The 16,220-nt window shown below is 36.6% G+C and overlaps 1 protein-coding gene across 1 annotated transcript; it reads left to right on the forward strand.

Moving 5' to 3' along the window:
* The first annotated feature begins 3,595 nt into the window (after positions 1–3,595).
* On the forward strand, positions 3,596–4,801 carry LOC148877516 (uncharacterized). Its single transcript, XM_088964460.1, has one exon. The coding sequence runs from the start codon at positions 4,023–4,025 to the stop codon at positions 4,518–4,520; it is 498 nt and encodes a 165-aa protein (XP_088820586.1). The 5' UTR covers positions 3,596–4,022; the 3' UTR covers positions 4,521–4,801.
* Positions 4,802–16,220: the final 11,419 nt, after the last annotated feature.

Genomic DNA, 16,220 nt, shown 5'->3' on the forward strand with positions numbered 1-16,220 from the left:
ATTCCTTAAAGACTTATTTTTTTTTTGCTGTTAAAATGGAGTTCAAATCAGTTCCCACGAGATTGTCCTTCACATCTCACAATACATCTTCGCCCTGTATTAAGAGCATATCTCGATGATGACATTATCATTTCTGGGATTATCATTGAGAGATTTCCCTAATACATGGTGGGGATGTGCCATGGTATGTTATGGGCGGCAATCTTGTTGGGGGCTGATTTGGTCTCGTTAAAATGCCCCTATGACCACTAAGATTTTAATTGCAAAAAGAAGACAAGTCCTTCAAATAAGGACTGCCAATAAATGCAGCCTAAGTGGAACCAATAAAGGCCAAAACACCAGTAGATTAGGTCCTAATGGAGATTCTTTATTATCAGAGAAAGGAACAATGGTGCCCAAGATGACTAAAGAAATATCCCAAGCACATCGTTCAGATAAACCAGTTTAAAAGAGTATAAATACAAATACATACAAAATAATATAAAATACAGTGTTTTGCACTCCACAAATTCGTATTTGTACTCCTTCAAAACTGAGCAGATGGAACTTCATTCAAGCAGTTCAGGCCCATTTTTCTGAACTTATAAGAAGTTTCAAATTTCAGTTATGGCTTGATACTTGGAAGTGTGTATTCAAATGAAAATGGGAACAAAGGTTATTATTCTTTAACCAATAAAATAAGCCCCGTCTTAACTGAATCAATCAGATGATGACCTCAATTCCATGTCTCACCCATCGCCAGTAAGGTCTTCCTGAGAGGAACTAAGGCCCTGTTTGGTTTGTGGGAATGGAGGTCTGGAATCAGAATCGGAATGGGCTATTCTGTTTCCAACTATTTGGTTGAGTGGAATCGGAATTCTATTCTCATTCTTTCTGGAACGGCATTCTCCCATTTGAGGGAATGGCCATTCCCTGCCCCTCCCTTGGGAAAGAAATCCCATTCTTTCTGATTCCAATTCTCATTTTTATTCCTGTCAAAACCAAACAGACTATGGGAATAGACCATTCTGATTCTGATTCCAACTACAAACCAAACAGACCCTAAAAGCTTTTGAGATGTTCAGGAATCAGGAGTTTGCTTCGAGTGTTTTCTGTATTTTTGTAGACTAAGAGAATGTGGTACCTTTTGCTTCAGTTGGGTTGGAACTTGCTTCATCTTATGCCATGAATTGAGATTTGAGTGTCCCAAGAACACAGGGAACCTTTTAAACTGCCACATGAAGTGCAGCCCAAGACAGACTCAGCCCAAGATGCTAACCCGAACAATTTCTGGTGGTGCACTGGTAAGAGCAGAATACATGATGATGGCTTGCACAATCATCATCGTCATCATCGTCTTGCATACATCAATCATGCTTGAATGGAACTAGAGTGGGCAGTTGGGCCAACTTCAAAGAGGGAGTCCAATTGATCATGCACCGGTTACAGCTCAGCATGTCTCACATAAGAGGAGATTATAACACTCCATCACATGAGAGGTTTGAGATCAAAGAAATGGTTAATTAAAATACGTACTAAAGTAGTTTTTCTTTTTTTGATAATCAAACTAAAAACTATATAAACCAAAACCTTCAGAATCAAAATACAAAGAATCCAACAGCCAACTGGGAGGAATACCAATCCACACCTCATTTAAAAAAACTTTCTCTCTCTGAGGCTGATCTAAAAGATGAGCAGTCCTATTATCATGCCTATTAATATGTACAAAGTCCTCATATTCCAACTTCCTAAAAAGAGATTTAATTAAGCTCAAATATACCAAAATTGCTAAAAGCAGAGGAATAGGAAGATTCTAACACTGAAATTTCTGTCAGATTTGATCAAACATCGCTGACATCCTCGGTAATTTGTGAACACAAGAGCTTTAAAAGTAGCCTAGAGTTCTGCTTCTCCCACCCCAGAACAAATCTTTAGTTCACCATCTGTTGCTGCAACAAAGCACCTTGATTAGATCTTATTACACAACCAAAATTAGAAACGTGAGAATCTGACATAAGACCAGCATCGCAATTAACTTTCAATAACCCAATTTTCAAAACCTGATTGGAGATGTCTTTTCCAAAAGTGGGGGATGTCTTTGATATTGTTAGAAAAATATAAGGATTCTAGCCATACATATCAAGGGGTAATATAACCAAGAGTTTAATTTAGGTACCCAAACACCATAAATATAATAATATATACAGATAGTTTATTCAACAGCATAACCCTCTCAACATGTGAAAAATTTTGGCACAATAGTCCTCTAGCATCCATATATAGCAAAATGTCAAGATTTCTTGTTACTCTCTTTTTTGGTAATTTATGAAATATTTCAAGGGCTACCATCTTCAGGGGAAAAGAAATATATGGTGCATTATGGGTATTTCCGAGGTCCATGTTAGTTGAACTCCTGAATTTTCCATGTCACTATATCAGCGTCCCTCTGATGGCGACAAACCATTGCTTCAAATACTGCAGAGATGGACTTTTCCCATTTTCATTATTCAAGGAGATGGCCATGAAGCATGAGGACCACCAACATCTTACCTAACAGCTTCAATCTTAAGAGGGATTAGTTGGCTTTTTTTTTAATTTTAATCCTTTATGAGTTTGTCTCAATAATTTGTTGTAAGCGAGCTTGAGGGCATTTCTCTTTCTGAAAACCTCAATAAGTTCCAATTGCCAATATTCCTAGCTAACTTTGAGAAGGAGACATACTCGATCAGATCAACCATCACCCATCAAGGACCTACCTTAAACACCTCACATGCTACTACCAACTGGTCCACCCTAACAATTGAAAGTGTGGGGCCAATGGGTCCAGCCCAAAACTGTGATCCCACTTGTTATAATGGTTAATCTCGTCTCTTTTAGCGGAACTCGAGGTAGTCTGTAGAAAAAGGTCCAGATCTGATGGGTATGAGAATAATTAATGGAGCTCAGTTCTGTGTCATATAACTGTTGTAATTTCTTATCCCATGATCCTGCTATGATGACTTCAGGGGGAGCACCATTGCATATTTTAAGTGAGATACAGTTACTTGCTACAGTCTTCACTTGGGTAAAGCACTTCCAATTGCCAAAAACCACTAGTGATAAAGTGAAAGTCATCATCAGACCTCTCTTTTTCATTGAAAGCCAATACCCACATCTTGCTTGAGTTGGAGGGCGTTGAAAAGATCATGACACCCTCAAAAGAATATCTCTCTATGCCCCAGAACCTGATTCCCCTACCCCTTCCACCATAAACTCCAAAGAAACCATCTCTATCTCCTCAATAAACAGATCTCTTTCCAAGTTCTCCCTCCTCTCTTTCACCATGCATAAATCATCCCCTATACAAGGTCCCCACACCAATATATAGCTCCAAATGCATCTCTTATACTAGCTAGCTGTCTCATCCCTACCATATAATGACAAGTGTCAAGTAGTGAGTTCAACACGTTATCCTATTAAGACGTGCCACAAAGTCTTAATAATTTCGTGCTTGTATTTGCCTACTTGGCCATCCCCTATCAGTGACTGGCACGAGTCTACCATAATGCTCCCTCCCCATAAGGAGCCCAGATTTCCTGCTCACTTATCCTACCCACTCTCTACCCGTCACGGCGGATAGAGAGAGTGGGTAGGAAAAGTGAGTAGGAAATCCCGAGTACTGTATTGAATAAGGGAAGGTTAGGAGAGATGGCCAGATGGGGGGCCCCCAAAATGATGGATATCCAAAAGATTAAGTACAAAACGAGGTGCAATCATTCAACCCATGGATTTCATCCTAAGCAAGATAGATAGAATTCTCCAAAAAAGAGAGGAAGAAGTATAATAATAGCATCATTTCTTACCAAAGTTTTAGGTGATTAGCCCCAACTTCATAGATAGTGATAGAGAAAAAGATAGAGAGAGAGAGAAAGTATTCATTCATTCTCTTTCCCAATTAACAAATCTTCAAAACTTTCTTCTCTTCCTTTTCCTTCTTTCTGTATCTTCTCTCACCCTCCCTCTGTGATGACTTTGGGAGTTATAGCTAGAGGGAGAGCGGAGGAATGAAGAACAGTATCAGATGCTGCATCTCCTGCATACTTCCATGTGGGTCTCTCGACGTAATTCGGATAGTACACTCGAATGGCCGTGTCGAAGAGTTCAGCAGGACAATTCGAGCAGGCGAGATCATGAAGGCACACCCAAAGCATGTACTGAGGAAACCTTCCTCACCATCCGAGTCTGCTGAAGGGGTTGTTCCAAAAATTGTGATTGTACCGCCTGACGCAGAGCTTCAACGTGGGAAGATTTATTTTCTCGTGCCTGCCCCTTCACCACCTGAGAAGACTAAGCCAAGTTCAACAAGGAGGAAGAAGAAGAGAGAACAGCAGAGCAACGGGAGTTCTTCAATTGCAGTTACGAAGCTTCTCATTTCTGAGCAGTACCTGACTGAGATCCTGTCGGAGAAGATATCTACACAAAGGGATCGAAGGCGAGGCCGTGTCGGTGTCTGGAGGCCTCATTTGGAGAGCATCTCTGAGACGCCAAGCGACCAAAACTGATGTCTTTGAGTGTGTGTGAGAGTGTGAATGCGTCTGTTCTTTTTCTCTGAAGCTATTTCAAAAAGATGAGCGATCTCTCCTTTTTTGTAGATAAACATAAATACAGTCATTATTTCCGTGTACTTTTCTTGGTTTGGATTTTCTGGTGATCGTTCTGAACAATTCTGTTGGGATGTCAGTACCGAAAACTAGCCATACGTGGGCCTGCTGTTCCTGAGTTCAGGTGTTTGTGAGATTTGTCATGGTTTGTTTAGTTATTAGAGACATCAATTCATCACCAAGACTGCTTCTATATTCTAATTGTCAATGGAGAAGAACTTCTGCAAGGAGTTCTGAGAGCTTTGATTTCATTCTTCTGAAGAAGAACCTGCCTGCTACTGAAGGACCTTCCCATGTCTGGTCTTTTATTATTAGCATTCATCAATAAAAGAATCAGTCGGTCCAGCTTCATATATATATGGCCAAATGAAACGAAGCTTGAATATCTCGTACGTCTCCCTAATCCCATCTTCTAAATAATCAGACTCGGAACGGACCGGACTGGAATCGGTGAACCGGCTTTCTGGGTTCCCGTTTATTTACCATTCTTACTTTTTGCAAGCTGAATGATTGAACCAGTGGTTAAACTGGTAACATTAAACCATGACATATTGAGTTTTCCTCTTTCTTGTCTGAAACTGTCCTAAGTTCTCACAACATTGATGTTATACCTTCGCCCCAAAATTAATTTTCATATTGATTTGCAAGAAAAATAAAGCATTAATTAATCTCAGCTTTAAGCTAAGCCAGTCCACCTTTTCACAATAATGGAGTGGTGGGCCAAACAAGATGCTGAACTTTATAGGATGGTGAAAATTTTTTCCTATTTTTTGCTCTCCCCAACAACCATAATTATACCTATTTAACGGCCAGAAACAGTGATTTGGTGGGCCACGTGTACGTGTATAGTTAAGGGTAGGGCCTACTGAGGCTTAATTAAGGGCCACGTGGACCATAGTTCAGCCATATTTTAATGTCAGCCGAGAATAAAATCCAAGTGAATCGGTTGATAGAATCAAGTCACCTCTGAGGTACATCGAATATTACTTTCCACGGTTCCACCACACAAGAATGCGCACCTACTAGCTTGCATCAAAGTTAGTGGGCTTGTCTTTACGCATTTTGTTCTCTTAGAAAACTTTTTCTCTCTCAAATTCTCTTGGGCAAAGATAGGAGATTTGGGTGAATATATGATGGAAAGGGTATAACCTAATTATCTTTTCCTTTCTAGCTATCAAATGTTTTTATCCATATAATAACTAAGAATATATAACCAAAAAGGACATGGATTTAAGTATATATTAGACTATGATGCATGGTGATGATATGAAATGTTTGAATCCACCATTTTTCAGATTAAACTAATGCAGCTTTGGATGCCAAGGAAGAGGACTTAGAGTTTAGTTGGCTCTACTGAAATGGGTCCGACCGGTTTAATTTTAATTTTTAAGCCAGTCTGACCCATATTTTGTGGTGTACAAGTCGGAAGAGAAACAGGAATGCAATAATTCAACGGCGCCTCTCATCACTTTCCATCCATCCATCCATGATCCATTTGTAAGTGTCGTTGTCTCCAACTTTTGAATTGATTTCTTTAGTGGCGCATCTGCACCCATGTGCCTTCATGGAACCATGCACCCAGATGCAAATAAGGATAAACCTAAAGATGTTTTTTGTACTTAGAAAGAGAAAGGAGGAGAGAGAGATATGTTTGGGTGGATAAAACTCAGCTTTTTGTGAGGGGACTAGTGCAAAATTAACTACTTTATTAATTTGGGATCACGATGTGTTTCTAAATATATACGGATATCAATATCTAAAAAACAATGCAGAATCACACCATTGGATGGATTAATTGAAAGGACCACTCGATCGCTTGCCCAGATCCCCATTGCTTGGATCAATCACATAACCTGGTATTTGATATATATATATATATATATATATATATATATATATATATATGAATTAATGCTGTTTACAAGAAGGATATCATGAATCGAAAAGAATTAGAAGGTGGCAGACATGTAGAAAGAGCAGAAGATCCAAAGAATATGTATTTTTATCATGTATCCATGTGCTTATTGCTTTCGATTTCAGTAAGTTAATACATTCTTTCTTAATTTCTCTCTTCCGGGGGTTGGGGGATAAACTTTACTAGGGCTTTTTTGATTTGATTTGATTTTGGTTTGTTTCTAATTTTTTCCATATTCATTCAAGTTTTTTTCTGTATTTTTTGGTCTTAGGCCACCACCCACTTAATCTATTTCATAAATTTTTTATTATCTTTATGTTAGTATTAGTTTGGGCACTCAGGCTCAGTTTTTTAGCGGTGCAAAATGTAAATGCATGATGTGCAAATAGGCTGAGTGCAAATTCTAGTCTACTTTTGCTTCGGTTATAAGAAAAAAAATAACAAGTAAAATGAGATAGGATTGATGCAAGATGATGTGGTCACCACTTCATTATGCCATGCCAAGGAATATAATTGAAATAGGAAGAAGATGAATGTAAAATTTGCATAAGTTTTTGGGATGCAAAATTTGCACTTCTAGCTAGTAAGTTCAAAACAGACAAAATTATATTGTACAAATTTTGGATACAAACTTTGCACCCAATGAAGACTTTACCCCGTCTCTATTCAAACAATTAATTTATCGAAGATATTTGTGAGAATATGAGCGTAGTTTTCTCTTTGAAATTTTCTCTTGAGGGTTGCACCCCCCTCCTATTTGGCGTCATCACGATGCTTCTTTCTCATTGAGGCTGCTACTTGGGCGGCTCAACTTAGCCCGCCAACCCGGCCGGACCACCAAACTGGAGTTTTTAACATTTTATGCGGGAAAATTGTTTTCTTGGACTCTGGTTAGGCTGTGGTTGACCTGAATTTGGGTTGGGTCTGATCCACCATTTTGAGTTAAGGCCTTAAATAACTCGAGTTCAGACTAACGTCAGTACTCAAGATGGTTGAACCAGTTCGCTGTCTCTCTCTCAGAGTCAGTAGTCAAGATGCAAGGATCATGAGGGAGTCATGTTCAATCTGTTTTGCATCTCTGAAAGAAAAACCCAACTCAGCAAAGCCTTATCATGTCTGTTTATGTGGGGTTTACTACATGAGTTTTTATTTTGCCATTTCAGTCTATCAAAGGTCTTATCCTCACACTAAAGCATAAATTGTATTCATTGCTGCTTCAAACCCCTATTCATTTTTGACCTTCTGCAATCATCATCTTGATTGTTGTTTCTTCCAGACACTAATTTATAGCAAGCCATGTGGTAGAAAAAGGCTTTGTGAGTGGAGGCTGTCCTTGGGAGGTTAACAGACTGGATATGTCAGATTTGTCCCTGAATTTTAGTAAATCTGGGAGGAAAAGGGTGTTATGGTGGAGAGTGGAGACCTGGCAACTGAAGGTTGGGCATATTTGTATAATACCGGTAATGTATACCTGCTCTCTTTAATCTTTTCTTGGGGAGCATCAGAATATTATGGGGGCAGACAAATTTCATCATTTTCTCACTTATTCCCCTTAATTCTATTGTGGTTTTCAGTCCAACATTGAGCAATTCCATCTGATTTCCTTGTTCGGTAATTACTAAATTATCGTAAAAACAAAGAAAGTAGGTCGGCTTCGGTCAGGTAAGCCCGTGCGAACAGCCTCCGGCAACCTTTCATCACGAATATCTTCCCTAAATACAGGGATATTCTCGATACGAGGCTATAAAAACTGTTCGAACCGATGTTGCCCTAACTGAAACTGAAGTCTTCAGGGCGATATCGAAGGCTATAAAAACTGTTTATTGGGTCTCTCACAACCGGGTCAGAGTTGGAGCAGATTCCTAAATGGCCTCGAATATGTGGACCCAAATAGGACCATATTGATAGGCAATTGCTCCAACCATAGGTTCGGACTCTATGGATGGGAAGGGTGAATATTTTTATGTGGGGGCCTTATAAAGAATTTTACTTTTTAAGGGTAGGTAATAAGCAAAATGGTTCAAAAAGGATTGTCATGATTATCTTATACTAACGCCTCATTTGCTTTTCAGTAAGTTACTTATTCGGGTAAATGCAATTATTTAGATAAATTTTTCTTGGAAAACATAGTAAGTGAATTTACCCATGTTCTTTTATTTGTCATGTAAATAATTAAGGCAATGGCCATTTTAGCGATAAAAATTCATTATTAAAAATGGTATTTTTGTCCCATTCAAGTGTTAACAACTTTCCCGTGGAAAAGTTATTTTTCCATGGATAAGTGATACCCAGGAAAATAAATTTTCCCTGATCCTCACATGTCTGAAAAAAGAATATAAAATTCTTGGTCAATGAAAACCAAAATCTCATTGACCAACTTTTCCTTCTCTCAAAACTTAAAAAAGTAACACCCCCTAAGTATACAAAATTCACTTCTCATCACGACATGCAATTCAATTCAATCCGTTCATTCAGTTAGTTATCTTCAAAACGGACCTGCTTACCCATAAAAGATATTTGCTAAATGGTGTGATCGATTTGAACTGAATCGATTGGATTAGATTGGCCAAATAGTGAAATCCATAATGAGTAATAACCCCTTATTAAAATCATAATTTTAGACATGATAGGCCTGTTACTTGATGAGAAAGCTTTAGAGATTGCATGCGACTGGCAATAAAGAAGAATCAGAATGATTGACATAAACAAATAATAACATCTCAATCAAAGTGAACACAGAGCCTGAGGATGTTGAGGCTGATGGATGAGTTCGTCTGAAAAGAAGGTAGGAAAATAATTAAAAATTGATTTACGCAAGGAATCTTCGGGAAATAAGATAATTGAATAAAATAACAAGGTAGGGAAATGACAATTGGTAAAATAAGATAATTTATATTAATAAAATAATAAGAAATGAGCGATTTATTATATATGAAAGAATGCGGTTTAAAAAGAAGACAAAAAGGAACTTGGTTTTTACACTAACAAATTAAATAAGGATTTGGTTACTCATTATCTGATTTAATATCACTAATACAAATTGACTATTTGGTTATGCATTCTTTGTTATACATATGTATATATTATAATTGAGAATTTGGTACGTTTATGTTCAACGTTGGCCAATGGGAAAGTTTAATGAGTCTACGTACGTTTATGTTCAAGGTTGGCCAATGGTACGTTTATGCATGGGCTGATATCAAAACGATGCCTATGTTATATTTGAGTTTATTAATTGAGTTGGTTGTGGGTGAGATTAATAGCCCCATATTTAATTTTTATTCCTAAAAATTAAAAAAAACCACAAAATTTTAAAAGGGTTGGGAAATGATGTGAGGAGTCTGATGTAGACAACTGCATTTTAAATATAATATAGTGTTATCGTTGTGCTTTGAATCCTTTGTTCTAATCTGCTTCATGAATCTGCTCTAAATTAAGTTGAGAAAAAACTTGAAGACAAAATTTCATAGTGGTTTGTGGTGGAAGTGGTTTATAGGTCCGATTTGAATACAAAGAGTTATGTATTTTGAGAGGTTTCTCTCTTGTACTTATGAGAGAAGTCGAGCGACTTTGGGTGCATTTGGGGTTTAGGATTTTTGTGAGTGAGGTTGTGAGTGCACAACTTTTGTGTTCTTCTCATTTGCTAATTTCAGTGGATTTCTACTCCTTCTCCCGTTGACGTAGGCTACAAACTGAACCACGTACATCTGTGTGTTCTCTCTGTTCACTTCTTTTTATTTTTGTTTTTCTTTTATTTTAGGTGCCATTTGAATATATATTTCTAGGTTTTACACAATAAACTAGTATCAAAGCCCTATTTTTCATTTGACACTTGCAATCTTGTCAATGAAATTTGATATTGAGAAGTTTGATGGTAGCACCAGTTTTAGTATTTTGCAAGTTAGGTATATGCCATTTTGGGACAAGATGGACTATACAAAGCTCTGTATGGGAAGTAGAAGAAACCTACAACTATGAGTGATGAAGAATGAGAGGAGTTGGATTTGAAAGCCCTAAGCATAATTCAACTACTTCTATCAAATGAAGTTTTGCAGGAAGTTTCAAACCTGCAACTATGGCTGAAGTTGGAGTCTCTATACATGTGAAAATCTCTTGCCAATAAGCTCTACTTAAAGCAACGACTATTCATGCTTTGCATGGATGAAGGTACACCTAGCAAATATCATATTGATAAATTTAACTATATTATCATGGATTTGAAAAATATTGATGTTGAGGTTGAAGATGAGGACCCTTTTGTTACTCTGATCCTTACCACCCTTACATAAGTTTTTCAGAGAGCCTATCATCTATGGAAGAGATTCCATTAATATAGAGAATGTTAAATCATCATTACTTCCTAAGGAGGTGATTGATAAAGATTTGATTGCAAATATGCTGATAGTCAGGACTCTAGCTTATTTTCTAAACAAATATATAAAGATAAGGGCTAAAATAGTAAACTAAAGTCTAGATCAAAATCTAGACATAAGAACTTAACTTGTAACTATTGTATTGTCACAAGAAAGGACACATTAAGTTTGAATGCTATAAGAAGAAAAACAAAACTAGAATAAGAAAAGAAAGACAAAAATATGATGGAACTAGATCTAAGGATGAATGAATTCTAGATTCAAGTTGTTTCTACCATATGTGTCCCAACAGGGATTGATTCTCCACCTATGAATTTGTTGATGGTGGAGTTGTATTGATGGGTAATAATGCCTCTTGTAAAACTATGGGAAAGGAAACAATTTGAATCAAGATGCATGATAGTGTTGTGAAAATATTGACAAATGTATGACATGTACCAAACTTAAAGAAAAATCTCACATCTTTTGGCACTCTAGGTGCAAATGGGTGTAAGTATTCAACTGAAGGTGGAGTTCTGAAAATTAGTAAGGGTGCTCTTGTTGTAATGAGAGGCATGAGGACGGGAAGTCTACATGTGTAACAGGGTACTTCTATCACAAGTTCAGTTGCAATTTCTACATCATCCTTATTTGATTCTAACACCACCGACCATGAGGCTAGGACATATGAGTGAAAGGAGACTGACTTTATTAAGTAGGAGAGGTATTCTTTGTGGCTAAAGTACAAGAAAGCTTGACTTATGTGAATATTGTATTTTCAGGAAGAAAACAACAACTAGCTTCATTATAGTTGTTGATAGGACAAAGGGTACTTTGGATTATGCTCACTCAAATTTATGGGGACTTCACAAGTTTCACCAAAGGATGGTGTTTGAACTTCTTCATTTTGCTTGAGAATAGGAATGTAGGTGAAGTGGGTAAGAATAGAAAATGATTTAGAGTTTTGTGAAAATGAATTTAATGAAATCTACAAAAATGAAAGCATTGTAAAGCATCATACTATTGTCAAAAGTCAAAACACTACACAAAATGAAGTTTCACCAAAGGATGGTGTTTGAACTTCTTCATTTTGCTTGAGAATAGGAATGTAGGTGAAGTGGGTAAGAATAGAAAATGGTTTAGAGTTTTGTGAAAATGAATTTAATGAAATCTACAAAAATGAAAGCATTGTAAAGCATCATACTATTGTCAAAAGTCAAAACACTACACAAAATGAAGTTGTAGAATGTATGAACAAGACTCTACAAGAGAGAGCAAGGTACATTTTGTCAAAACACCACAGAAAAATGGAGTGGTAGAACATATGAACAAGACTCCATCTACTGCTATTGATTGTAACACTTTAGAAGAGGCATGATTTTGTAACCCTCTTGATTATTCAAATTTGAAAGTATTTGGTTGTCCAACATATGCACATGTTAATGAAGGCATGTCTGAGCCCAGGGCCAAGAAGTGTATATTTCTTGGTTATGTTTTAAGTGTGAAGGGATACATGTTGTGGTGTCTTGATCCCAAATCACCAAAGTTCATTATTAGCAAAGATGTTACTTTTAGTGAGTCTGCTATGCTTCATCCGAGGAAAGTCTTCCATTTCTTGTGATGCAGATAAAACACAAAGTTTAGTAAAGAAGGTGGTGGTTCAACTCTTATGCAACACAATTCTTCTCCGTCACCTCAGAGATATGACTATATTGATCCGATTGCCTATGCATTTTCAGTTGCAGAGACTATTGATGTTGTTCAACCTAATACTTATGCAGAAGCTATCTCATCTATTGATTCTACCAAGTGATTGACTATGCATGAAGAGATTGAATTCTTTATAAGAGCCAGACTTGGGAGTTAGTGAGATCACTTAAAAGGAAAGAATATTGTTGGATGCAAATGGGTTTCTAAAAAGAAAGAAGTACTCTATGTATAGTGGATGCTAGATATAAGGCATGATTAGTTGCTAAAGGCTATAGTTAGGTACAATGTGTTGATTTTAATGATGTTTTCACACCGGTTGTTAGACATAGATCTATTCATATTTTTCTTGCTTTGGTTTCCCTGCATGATTTGAATTAGAACTATTTGATGTTAAAACCAAGGTTTTAAAAACTGGCACGAAAATGAAACTGTCCTAGCCACCGGTTTTTGGGTCAGTGGTTCAACCGTTTGGGTCAAATAGTTTGAACGGTTTGAACATCTTACCCATTAGATTGGAATATTAGGGTAAGATGCATATTATATAAGAGAAAATGAGGTTTGAATGAGAGATTTGAGAAAACTGTCAGCTAAAAGAGTTTAGAAGAAGAAGAAGAAGAAGAAGAAGAAGAAGAAGAGGATGAGGACTTGTAGGTTGCATCGGCGAAGACGACGACAACTTATAGGGGCAACAGTGATGGAGACGTCGACGACGATGGCGAACTACAGTGGTGGCGACGGTGGCAAACTAGCAATGAAAGTAGATATGAGATTTCTTAGTCCCAGATCTCATCGCAAACCGTTGTTTGGGTCGAATGGATCAATGGTCAAACTATCTAGGTCAAAGGTTCATTGACTAATTCAATAGTTTTTTACCAAATACCGGGTTTGAGGTAAAATAGAACCGGTTGCCTTAACGGTTTCCGGTCCGAACGATCCAATCGTCTGGGTCAACGATGATTCAAAAACATTGGTTAAAACTGCTTTCTTGTATGGAGAACTTGATCATAAACATTTATATGCATCAACTTGAGAGTTTTGTTGTTGAAGATAAGAAAAATCATGTTTTCTTGTTGAAGAAATCTTTGTATAGATTAAAATAATCTCCTAGACAATGGTAAAGGAGATTTTACTCTTTTATGGTGGCTCTTGGGTACTCTAGATGCAAGTATGATGGTTGTATTTATTTATGAAAACTTGTTAATGATTATTTTGTTTACTTGTTGCTTTATGTTGATGATATGATCATTGAAACAAGAGAAATATTTGAGATCAATAGGTTGAAAATATAGTTGAGTGGTGAGTTTGAAATGAAAGATTTGGATGCATCAAAGAAAATTCTTGGCTTGGAGATTTAGAGACCGAAAAGTAGGAAAGTTGTATTTGACACAACAGAAGTACGTTTAGAAGGTCCTAGAGCATTTTGGCATGAAAGATGGTAAATCAGTAGGTGTTCTTGCAGCCCACTTTAGACTTTTAGGTAATTTATCATTATAGACAGATGAAGAAGAAAGATATATGTCGCATGTCCATTATTCTAGTGTAGTTGGTACTTGGTAGTATATTATGTATGCTATGGTTTACACATGACCTGACATTACACATGCAATTAGTGTATGAGTAGGTATATGTCTTGTCCCAACAAGACACATTGGTAGGCATTGTAGTGGATTCTCAAGTACTTATAAAGAACATTAGATGCTTGTTTGGAATTTGGGAGGGGCCTTGACAGTCTGATGGGTTATATTGATTTAGACTATGTAGGTGATCTTGACAGGAGGCCATTCATAGGTTATGTGTCTTCTATTGGTGGTTGTGTTGTTAGTTGGAAAGCTACTTGAGGCTGAGTATATGGTAGTGACTGAGGCAATTGAGGAAGTTATTTGGTTGAGAGGTTTGTTTGAACTCAGTTTAGGTCCAAAGGTAACTATTGTCTATTGTATTGTTTTAAAAGGTGACTAAGGCAAGGTGAGAGGCACACGCCTCAAGGCGGCGTGGCCAAATTTCGCTTGGCCTCGGTAGCCTAAGTCTCAGATCAAGGGGCATAAGGCTCAGTTTTAGTGAGGCATAAGCCTTTGGCCTTTCGCCTCAACTTACATGAGATAGCAACCTTAAGTTAAAAGGGTTTTGGGTGGGGAAAACTTGATTTCATTGTGGGTAATTTTGGAAAAAATTAAAAGAAAAAGTGAAAACCCAAAAAAATGTAGGTTTCCATCAACCAAAATTTCTATTCCCCCTTTTGAGTTCAACTGAATTCAAGATTTCAAGAAGACTTCTCACAATCAGTTCTACTTCTCAAACCGAACTCATGATTCAACAATATTGGAGGGTGGAAGACAAATCAAATTGTGTGTACAGCGGTGCAGGTCCTCCACCTCCCCCTCCTCCTCCTTCTTCTTCTTCCTAAATCGTGCATACATAGTGCATACAAGTCCTCCTCCTCCTCTTCCTCCTCTTTCTTCTTCTTCTTCTTCTTCTTCTTCTTCTTCTTCTTCTTCTTGAATCATGCATCAAGTTCTCCCATATGAATCCAGATTCAATATTTAAATGCATTTCAATATTTCCTAAATTGAAATGCATTCCAGAAATACATTGAATCTAGATCAATATTAATTTTTTAGTTACTTATTTATTAATTTGTTACTTCAATGAACATGATAAGTATTGTGATGAGCTGCTTGGATACATGTTGCATACAATGAACATGATATTGTTATTTATTAATTTGGCTACAAAATTGTTATTCTCATTTGAATGTTTCCTTTCTTTTTTTTTGTTGATTTATCCTTGGGTTAATTTTTATACAAATTTTGACATGTTCAACTTCATTTCATTAGGTTATTTTTTAGATGATTTAGTCGTTTATATTAGACTTACAATGTTCATTTTTTAACTACTTTGGCTCATTTTCCCCCTCAATCTAATTCTCTTTTGAAATTTAGAAGGGAAAAAATAATGATTTTCATAAACTGATTTACATCATTACATGTTCAAATGTTCAAATTTAATGACAAGAATTCTATCATTTTATCATTTGCATGTACAAATGTCCAAATCAGATTTCTTTTAATTCAGTACTTGCTAGTTGATGATATGCTACTTAATTCTTTTTTTGGTGATAAGTTATAGCTTAATTTAATTATTATTAGTTTCTAATTTTTTACATAAAATCCTCTTATAATAGGGTTATATATAATTTATAAAAAAATGCCAAAAAGAAGTTGTCAAGGAGGAGAAGGAAATAGAAAAGATTATGCTTTTTTGTGGAAAGCAAGTTTCAAGGGTGTAAAAGGATGAAAGCACATCTTGTAGGGACTCATGAAAATATAACCCCACGCAAAATGGCTCCTCCTGAAGTTATTGAGGAAATTAAAGAATTTTTGAAGAACTTTAAAGAGTATCAAGAAAAGACTGTAACATCGAAAGGAGTATGGGGCCCTATGGTCCAATTTGTAGTTGCTGGTCAAAATGCAAGTGGCAAATTTGAGAAACAAACCACATTGAATGCTCAGTGGAAAAAGGAGGAAAGAAATTGTTTTTTCGAGAAATTGGGAGAATGATATATGAAAATGGTTTGCCATTTAATTTATGTAATTCTTCTTCATTCAAAAGTGCATTTGAAGTTTC

The sequence above is a fragment of the Nelumbo lutea genome, chromosome 1, assembly GCF_056320005.1.
Source record: "Nelumbo lutea isolate HS-2025 chromosome 1, American lotus-T2T, whole genome shotgun sequence".
NCBI classification, from domain to species: Eukaryota; Viridiplantae; Streptophyta; class Magnoliopsida; order Proteales; family Nelumbonaceae; genus Nelumbo; species Nelumbo lutea.

Excerpts from the sequence above, each read along its gene's own strand:
- LOC148877516 (XM_088964460.1), top strand. The coding sequence starts at position 4,023 with ATGAAGAACAGTATCAGATGCTGCATCTCCTGCATACTTCCATGTGGG.